At 36.4% G+C, this 9,057-nt stretch overlaps 1 protein-coding gene and 2 non-coding genes across 4 annotated transcripts in view; all 3 read right to left on the bottom strand.

The window, feature by feature from the left end:
* LOC112561187 (ras-related GTP-binding protein C-like) overlaps window positions 1–9,057 on the bottom strand; it is a 14,989-nt gene extending 5,932 nt beyond the window's left edge. Inside the window, exons 1-9 of one of the 2 annotated variants that reach the window (XM_025233498.1) lie at window positions 8,731–9,057; window positions 5,201–5,340; window positions 4,534–4,628; window positions 4,234–4,367; window positions 3,655–3,854; window positions 3,154–3,268; window positions 2,779–2,921; window positions 1,709–1,735; window positions 617–756 (exon numbers count right to left, since the gene is read on the bottom strand). In XM_025233498.1, coding sequence (XP_025089283.1) covers window positions 617–756; window positions 1,709–1,735; window positions 2,779–2,921; window positions 3,154–3,268; window positions 3,655–3,854; window positions 4,234–4,367; window positions 4,534–4,628; window positions 5,201–5,340; window positions 8,731–8,733 — 997 coding nt within the window. In that variant the 5' untranslated portion in view covers window positions 8,734–9,057. The remainder of the gene's footprint in view (window positions 1–616; window positions 757–1,708; window positions 1,736–2,778; window positions 2,922–3,153; window positions 3,269–3,654; window positions 3,855–4,233; window positions 4,368–4,533; window positions 4,629–5,200; window positions 5,341–8,730) is intronic. The other variant, XM_025233499.1, reaches the window with a different exon arrangement.
* Window positions 6,943–7,013, bottom strand: Trnai-uau. Its single transcript has one exon. It is a non-coding gene; the product is annotated as a tRNA-Ile (tRNA).
* Trnal-uaa lies at window positions 7,763–7,834 on the bottom strand. The gene has a single exon. It is a non-coding gene; the product is annotated as a tRNA-Leu (tRNA).

The following is a 9,057-nucleotide window of genomic DNA, read 5'->3' as shown; positions in this document are numbered from 1 at the left end:
TCGTAACAGCACCAGTACCAACCACACTTCTGTCAGTTTAAGTGTAGCACACAAACATGCACAAAAGGATACCCAACATGTACATCATCACACTGTTCCTTTCCCTAGCTACCTACTCAACTAAAAAAATCTGCTTATTAACTTAACTAAATCTTTTAAAAAAAAAAAAGTACATTTTTATCATAATATGCAAAATGTGCACCAACCCCCATGGTTTCCACAAAATCTCAACAAAAAAAAAAAAAAACCAAAAAAACATTACAAAGTACAATTCTCCTGGTTTCGGAAGTTCTATATCTCAGCCATAAAATACCTTCATCAACTGTTCACATTTCTTGCCATTTTATTGCTTTGTTTAACACAAAAATTTCCTATTCCTGCATGTTGTTATTTAGCACCTGCTGAATTATCCATGTCATCTATCCCACATGCTGCCTCTCAACCATTATTATGGCTGCCCTGAGTTCATTTCTCGTCTCGGGCACGCTGATCTTTCTCTGCACGTGGCATCTGTTTACAGAGCTGGCTGCTTGCCGTAATATAGCCTTAGTTGCTGACATGGTGTAAAACACCAATTCCCCCCCGCCCCCTCAACCATTATTGGACATCTGCTCACCCTGTTTATCAAAGCTGTCTTCTCGCAGAATACAGATCAGGGCCAGGTGACGATTAACTTCCCTCAGGTACAAAATAGTGTTGGTGTTGAGTTTAATGATAGCAGAGGAATCACCATCAAATGCACCATCATCACGTGCACTGTATGTGACAAAAAGAAACATTGAAGAAGTTTCAGGATTGAAAAAAAAAAAAAAAAGCAAACTGGATATATTGATTTTTTTCCCCCAATAACACTCAATCTTTTCTCAGATTTGAAAAAGTCCTGTTAAACTCATTCCAAGGTTAACATCCAGAAATAGATGAAACTACACATGTATTGATAAAGGCACAAAAATAAGATTTTTTAAAAAAAAAGTGTTATTTTGATAAAATAATAGTAATAACAAGTCCACTTTTCACAAAACATTCAGAATTAATATTTACGAAATAAGCTGATAAAATGTGAAATAAACAAATGAAGAGCATAAATAATGAAAACCATCCAAAGGAATAGATCAATATCCACAGAGGCACAGAGCATGTGCATACTTATGCAGCAAACATGATAGGTGCAGAAGGTAAGGTGGGGGGTCCCCAGGCAAGTGAGATGGTTATGACTTGTGTCAGGCTGAACAAAAGCAACAGACAGTGCCGTCCTGTCCATGTTTATCACATTAGATCATGGCAGCACTGGCAATAAGATATAGTAAGACATCTACTGAGCCTCTGGCACATTAATGCTTGGAGAAACCCTGGCTGCTACGTGACCACCAGTCTGCTGTCATTTTATGGAAAAGGTGTAATAACTACTGCATTTAGAAAAATAGTACTGTCAAATGCAGAAAAAGACATTATCATTCCCTTCTTTATGGATGATTTATCACAGAAGAATTTAGTTAAATTATGCAGTGGTGTCTGACACAACTAAAGGCAGTCTTATAAAAAAAAATTTTTTTTTTTAACAACCAGCAATGTGAGTAAATTTTCAAACCAGACAATACAGCACACGTTTGGGAAAACTTTTCAGGACCATTACATAGTCACCAGAGAAATTACTGATGGGATCAAATTGACAGAAGGGTTAATTTGGTTGTAATTTTTAAAATATTACCGTGTCGACATCCAAAGATCATAAGAGCTGAAGAATGAAGACAATGCCAATACAACAAAGGAAAACTAGTAAACAAATTAATTCAATGCTTTCATATTCATGCACACAACTAAGGGGTGAGGGGGATGAGGCAAATGGGTGAGTAGGACAGAGCTCTAAGCCATATGATCTAACGTGGAAGCACACACTGGCTGTCAAATGACATTTTCCAAAAGCCAGGTGGCTATAGGCACACTGATCTGCGTCTACGACACACCACGAAAAATAACCATTTTTTCCTCCTAATACCATTAATGTTTCCTGAATTATCTGCTTTTCAGTTATGAAGAGTCCTTTGCATCATGCCCCCCTCAGAAAAGTCTCTGGTATATACTTTGCCAAGCAAAGCATTAAATTATTATGTATAGCAGCAAGCTCTATCTCTCCACCTAGTATTATGTGGGATTTTAGTTATTTTTAATTTTGAGAAAGTCACGGGACTGTGATGCCTTCATTGCTGGCTGACATCTTGTGCAAGTATTTTTCATTCTCCGAGTTTTCAAAACTCAGCTTGACAGCAGCATTTGAGGTCATGATTAAACAGATCACTGAACGGTCCTACGTTTGTTTGACAACTAGCAGGCATATCAGGTGCACTGACTGGTGAAGTCAACTGTGGACCTCTCTGGAGGTCTGCACAAAGTGAGGTTGAAAGAATGAACACACTGCTATGCTAAAGTGACCTTAGATATGATGATGCAATTACAGCTAGCAAAACATTGCATTTGAATCATAACAAGAAGACAGCCAGTCAATGCAGGGACCTGATACACTCAAAGCATCACAGCAGCATTCAAACACAAAAAAAATCTACAACAGCATATTTATGTCGAGCAAAGTTTCAGCAAAGATGTATGGAAGCTTTGTTATGCTAAAAGAATTCCGAAACAGGGTTCACTCTACATGAAAGCTAGCAAATAAAGCGCTTGACTCTCACTACTTTCATTAGGATGCCCACAACACTTTGGAGGATAGGGGGTGGGGAGTTGGGGGACTCCAAAGAGCAGATCCACATACTATGCTACACTTACCCATATATACAAGACATGTCTATGACGACATCAATCATATCACAGCAAAGTTCATAACACTGCATGTCCACTGGTGAACTGTCGGTTGCAATGTATATTTTACTCATCACATCAAACAGGAACGCTTTTTCAATGCCTGAATTCTGCAACAACATTAGCAACTGGAATAATAATGGAAATCAAGTAAATTTCTTTTCATGTACAAATGTCACATTAAGCATGTGCATTAATGCATGTATGTATCAAACTCACAAAAGTCTCGTATTATTAGTCGTTCACTTTGGATCCTCTCATCTTCTCCTCCAATCAAGTTTTCTCTTGGCCTCTTACAGAAATAAGAATGTACAGAAGATTGTCAAGGATTTATATTCTTACCGAGATAAGAATGTTCAGAAGATTTTCAAGGACTGGCAGCTGTGGAATTAGCTTCTGAACCACCTTGCTGAAAGCCTCAAAGATGGAGTGATCATAGATGCTTGTTAAATGAAAGCTGCAATCAGATTATGACATAGCTTCCAGCATCCTGTGTAGAGGTTTCACATACAGCAATCACAATCAAGTAAATTTCTGGTTTAACAAAATTTTCTGCTTGCTGTATTTTGCATCTCTTTACATATCTCTGTTTTGTTAGCCACCTTTTTACATATCCCTGTTTGTTAGTTACCTATGTCATCACACTTAAATTTGAATCTTCACTTGAGTCAACAGACTTGACCTTTTATCAAAGCCATTGAGTCACATTACACCTTATGTTATTCTAACAATACTTCAGCATCCCAGTCTACAGGACAAATGGTACTTCAGCATCCCAGTCCAAGCCTACAGACAAAATTTACTTCAGCATCCCAGTCCCAGATTGGAGGCTGCTCCCTTTACCTCAAGTGCACATTCTCCATGCCTGCTTCCGCCAAGTCATCTGTTGACCTCTGGTGAATGTCCCGTTGTGTTTCAATCTTGTTGTCATCAGAAAGTCCATCCACTTTATGAATAAACACTTCAAACTTGATGTTTGGGTTGATCTTATAGGCTCGCGTCACTTCCATCTGAAGCCGTGCCAGAGCTTCGATGTAGTCATCCTGACAGTGACAAATCTTTTATATACCTCTATAAAATATATGAAACAACTTTCTTCCCTCCATCAAAATAATATTTTATCCTACTATAATTTTTGGGTTTCTCCAAGGACACTTAAAACAAGAAAAAAAGAAATAAAATTTCTAATTTTTAAAAACTAATAAGAGAGATAAAATTTAAAAGGGGTGGTGAACATTGTATACATGTTAACATAAATATGTTTCTGCTCTTATAGCCACAGCAAATGGCCAACGTGACCCCATACCCCTCCTTAATGCATATTTATTACTTTTCACATTAGTGAAAACAAGTGTCTTGAATTCCTTAATCTAAATCATTTATACTTTAAATCTAAAATTAGACTTTACAGACGCCATTTACCTGAGCATCTATAACAAAGATAAGGGCTCCGCAGCCACCAAATATTGTCTCAGAGTCAAAGGTGGGATCAAAGAAGTCGATCTGGCCAGGAACATCCCAGACTTGAAACTGGACAAAGGAGCTGTTGGACACGTCTGCAAAAAATGAAGTCTTCAAAATCAAATGAATATGCTATTTCTCAACTTATACTTTTTTGGTTTTCTTCTTTGTTGAAATTAATCTCTCAAAGATCTCAGTTGTTACCAATCTTCAGACAACTCATGTAACTTGTCTCTAATATAAGCAAAAAAGACAACACACCATCTTTTACAATCTTGTTCGTGCTTTCCAAGAAAAGTGTCTCATTTGGTGACACTTTGTGGAATACAACTTTCTGGATGGAAGACTTGCCACTTCTGCAAAGCATCAGAAGGGGAGAAAAGAATTATATAAATCTCGATATTACATACAGTTATGTCTCATGAAGGAAAGACAAGAAAAAATATTCACTTAAACACTAAAATATTACAGTTTGAAAAGTAATAGCAACAAAACATTTTGATGACTTAATGTATCAAAATTTTGATAGTATTTGTAATGATGTGTGTAAAAGCTTCATTTTATTTACTTTTTAAAAAAAGGTTCTTGAAGTTTCTGCAGTTTCAAATCTGAAGATTATGTGTGTATTCAATGAACATAATAGCAATTCAGATATCTACAGTTAATAAGGTGAACTAAATCCAATCATTTGTGGTTCCTCTTTTCAGCAAGTTACTCTGCGCAATGTCCTACATCAAGTTTATGGAAAGGTTTGATTTTATAACATTATCACAAGAGTTAAACCTAAAGTTTTACTTTAAACATGAACAAAAATTATGCAAAAGAAAAAGTTTGAATGAGGGTTTTTTTTTTTTTTTTGAAAGTTATGTAAAAGTGCATGTCAGATAGCTTCCTAATGCTAACAATAATAATACAGAAGTAGACAGACCTCCGTAGGCCCATAAGCAAAATGCGAGGCTGTTCTTCTGGGCTTGCTGCTGTTGTCTCGGGTTCAGAGTCTTCTGGTCCATAACCAAAGCCTTTGGGGAAAGAACCAACATATGGCCCTGCACCTTCATCATCATAAGACTGAAAGGAAAGGCAAAAAAGATGCATAAACTAAAGAACGGCTGATCATCAATTCTATAAAACTAAAACTGTAGCCTTTGTTGGTTGGATATATTCTTTCTCTCACACACACAGAGCTTGATGCACTCATAGCTGTGCTGCATCTTTCAAGGAGTACATGGAATAGTCAATAGCAATAGTCTTGAAACCCTTATAATAAAAGACAAACAAGTCACACAAATGATATAACAAAAGGATGGTGTGTAGATAATCCCTGCACCTGGTGTTCGTTGATGCTGTTTAAAGGTATCAGTAGTTTATGTCATGAGCTAAGGCAACTGGAGCTGCTACTATGTCCAACATTGTCTATTGTAATGTGAAAATGGGTAGACTGCATGCTGGTACTAAAGAATTTGCTGTGTAAAATTACTTTGAAGTTATCTGGGGATAACACAAAGTTGAAGTATGCTAAACAACTACCACTAACAATCATAGATTTGAGCACACTCTCACATATTTTTGTTCCTGTTTTGTGTAGAGATTGATAGTGTGTAATGGTTAAAAGTTAGAGCATTGTCTTGTGGAAAACAAAGCAATAATTTTTAACACCCCTCACAAAGCAACATTCAATTTTTATTTTTTTTTAGTTTTGCTTTTTACATTAAGCTTTTAATTTTTGCATGGCTTTATGCCCAATGATGCAGAAGCTCAATATGCCTTTAGTTCTATGCACCTTATCTGCAATCAGGATACCACTTCCTTTAAAAGTATTTCTGGACATATCCCTTGCATTTTAACAACTTTCACATCTAGTAAACCAAAATTAGGAATACTTGTATCCAGAACTACAGGAAAATGATGCAGGAGTCTTGAAGACATTAAACAAAAAAGAATCAAGCATCTTTCTTTGTCAAATTTTCATAGAAAGATAAAGCTATTCAATCAGTCGCTTAATGTCAACACAGTTTTCATGTTTACTTTTAGTTTCAAGTTGGTAGATGTTAGTATACCATATCAGCATATGTAGTGCCATATGAAAAAAAAAATCCCTAAAATGTTTTAGTACTGTATGCATATCTCATGTGCAAGAACCCCACCTGTTGTTTACATTCAATCTTGTCAAAAGATGACCTTTAGCTGCCTGCTTGGTACAAAGTCTCATTCAATGACTCACAAAAACAGAACTACGCAGGTTTATCCAAGTGATTAAACTTAACCACACTATATGGCTAAAAAAGCAAACAGATACAAATGAACAAAGCTATGTAAACTACAGCCACAAACATTTAAAAGCACACAATATACTACAGACATTACTACAGACAAGCAAATGCTTGAGTAGAGATTCTTAAGTGTAGCAAGTGTAGCTGCACATGTTCAAATGAACAGAAGATTAGTGTTGACTTTCCTTCAGAGAATGTGAACGTGAATCTTATGTGATCACAAAGCAATTAAGGCGAGATGTGTGACTTTCAGTAATATATGCACCAACTGAGCACATAGTTACTGACAAAATCATTTGATGGTAAGACACTTCACTAATCATTTACAGAAATTCTATGCACTTAAAATGCTCTGGCTCTAGGAGATAAAGAAGTTGGGAATATTTGGGGAAAAGTTTAATGGAGCCACTGGGAATCGAACCCAGGTTACCCAATTATAAGATGGGTGTGCTGCCACTGCACCATGGCCCCCTCACAGAGATCATGTGTGTCTCACATTTTTATAATTGACTGTATCGCTTGTGCAATGCATTATCATGCACATGGTCTTACAAACATGAAAATACCATTACACAATATTTATCTCCACTTTCACTTTCATTTCAAACTTAGCCCTTTACGGCACCACCTCAATGCCACATCATTTCTAAATTGTGGCTAAGCTGTTTTGTAAAGGCACTGCTATAAAATGTCTGTGAACAATAATAAGAGAACGCGTACAGTGCTGTTCCCCAAGCAAAGGCAAGTTCATATCACTTGACAAAACCATGTAAACATATACAATGAAATAAAAGAAGCAGCTACAAAGAAAATGCACATACATTTGTAAGGGCACCACTAGGTGTCGTTAATTTTAAGATGGGTAAGAGGAGGGAAATTAAGGTCTGTATACAATTTTTAAACACAATTAGAAAATTTTGCATGCCAGAAAAATCTTTTCTTTTATTTTATAATAACTTATATAAAACTTGTCTAACCGCTACACCAGGCATGCCAAACATGCAGCCCATGAGTGCACACCTGTGGTTTGCACAAAGGAAACTGTGCCACCCTCATGACAACACAAATGTGACCCGTGTGGCCTTCTAGGGAGCCTTAGTTTGACATGCCTTTTGTGGGAGAGGGATACAACTATTAATGACTAGTTCTTAGTGAAAATATATTACAGAACTAGTGATACAATGACACCTGTGGGCAGAAAAAGAGGGATAAAAAAAACGTGGAGCTACTGGGGATCGAACCCAGGACAAACCAATTTTAAGTTGGGCGTGCTACCACTACACCATAGCCCCCTTACAGTCTCTCAGATGAATTTAAATATTTATATCTCAACAAGTCTATTATGCAATGTACCACCTGCTATTTTTGATATTATAAAAAAATCCGTACACGTGTAATCTCGCAAGCAGAAAATCTTCCAATATGACATCTTTAGAGTTAAAATAGTGTTCTCTACTTTTGTTTTCGTTTAAAGCCTTACTTTCAGTTTCATGGTACATCCTGATATCTCTTTCTTCTGGTGTGTAATCATAACCGCATGTTATCTGTTTGCTGTATGGTCTTGGACTATTCAAGGTGTTATCAGATAACCTTTAACACAAACTAGAACTAATTTAGTTTAAAAGAAATACAAATTATTTATTATAAAGGATATAGTGATGATAGGGGAATAAAACCTAAAATCTAGATTTTATGTATAGCTTCTCTACAATTCCAGGTATTTTGTAGTTCCTGCAATGTTTTGGTTTAATTTGCTTTACTCAAATGCATGCACACATAACGTACATGAAAACAAGCACAAAACTTGATGAATGTCTATAATGTGACGATCTGCTTTTGTTTATCCTGGAAGATGAATAGGAGTATGAATACTTATATCACGAAAACCAGTTTCATGGAAAAAGAAACGAATGGAAAGTAAAACCAAACACTTATAGGATTCTAAGTAAACTTTCAAGTAAGGATTTATTTTCATTTGTGACGAAAATCATACACCTGCATGCACAGCAAGCCCGTCGTTGTCAGCTACCAGTTCTGTATCCACTCTTCATTTGATACAGGTATCTTACTACATCAGATAACTCTAAACTTCTCATCTGATGAGCCACTGAAATATTTCTTATTTTATCAATTTTATGCTGCTACTCAAAATGTAAAATATAGAGAAAGAAGAGACTTAAAAACTAACCATTTTCCGTCCACTTGTTTCCCACTTCTTAAAGAAAGAACTGTTTCAACAGATGTCACCAATGTAACACATCACGTGCGTGTCAATGCCCCTTATCGTCTCCTAAGCCTCCTTCCACCAGGGTACTGTTTAGCCTCAAAACAAAGTTCCACAAAAACAAATAAACCACAATTGTAGACAACCGCAAAATTGCAACAGTGGTGTATTATGGCTGAGTATTACCAATTCACCTCAACCAAGTTTTGATTTTGTTAGTCTTGAAGTTATACATGTAACAACGCAGCCATTTTGCTTTTAGAAGTCACGTGAGGCTCGACGGATAGTCTC

This window comes from Pomacea canaliculata, linkage group LG4 (genome assembly GCF_003073045.1).
Source record: "Pomacea canaliculata isolate SZHN2017 linkage group LG4, ASM307304v1, whole genome shotgun sequence".
Lineage (NCBI taxonomy): Eukaryota > Metazoa > Mollusca > Gastropoda > Architaenioglossa > Ampullariidae > Pomacea > Pomacea canaliculata.
This window is presented reverse-complemented; position numbering and strand designations above follow the sequence as displayed.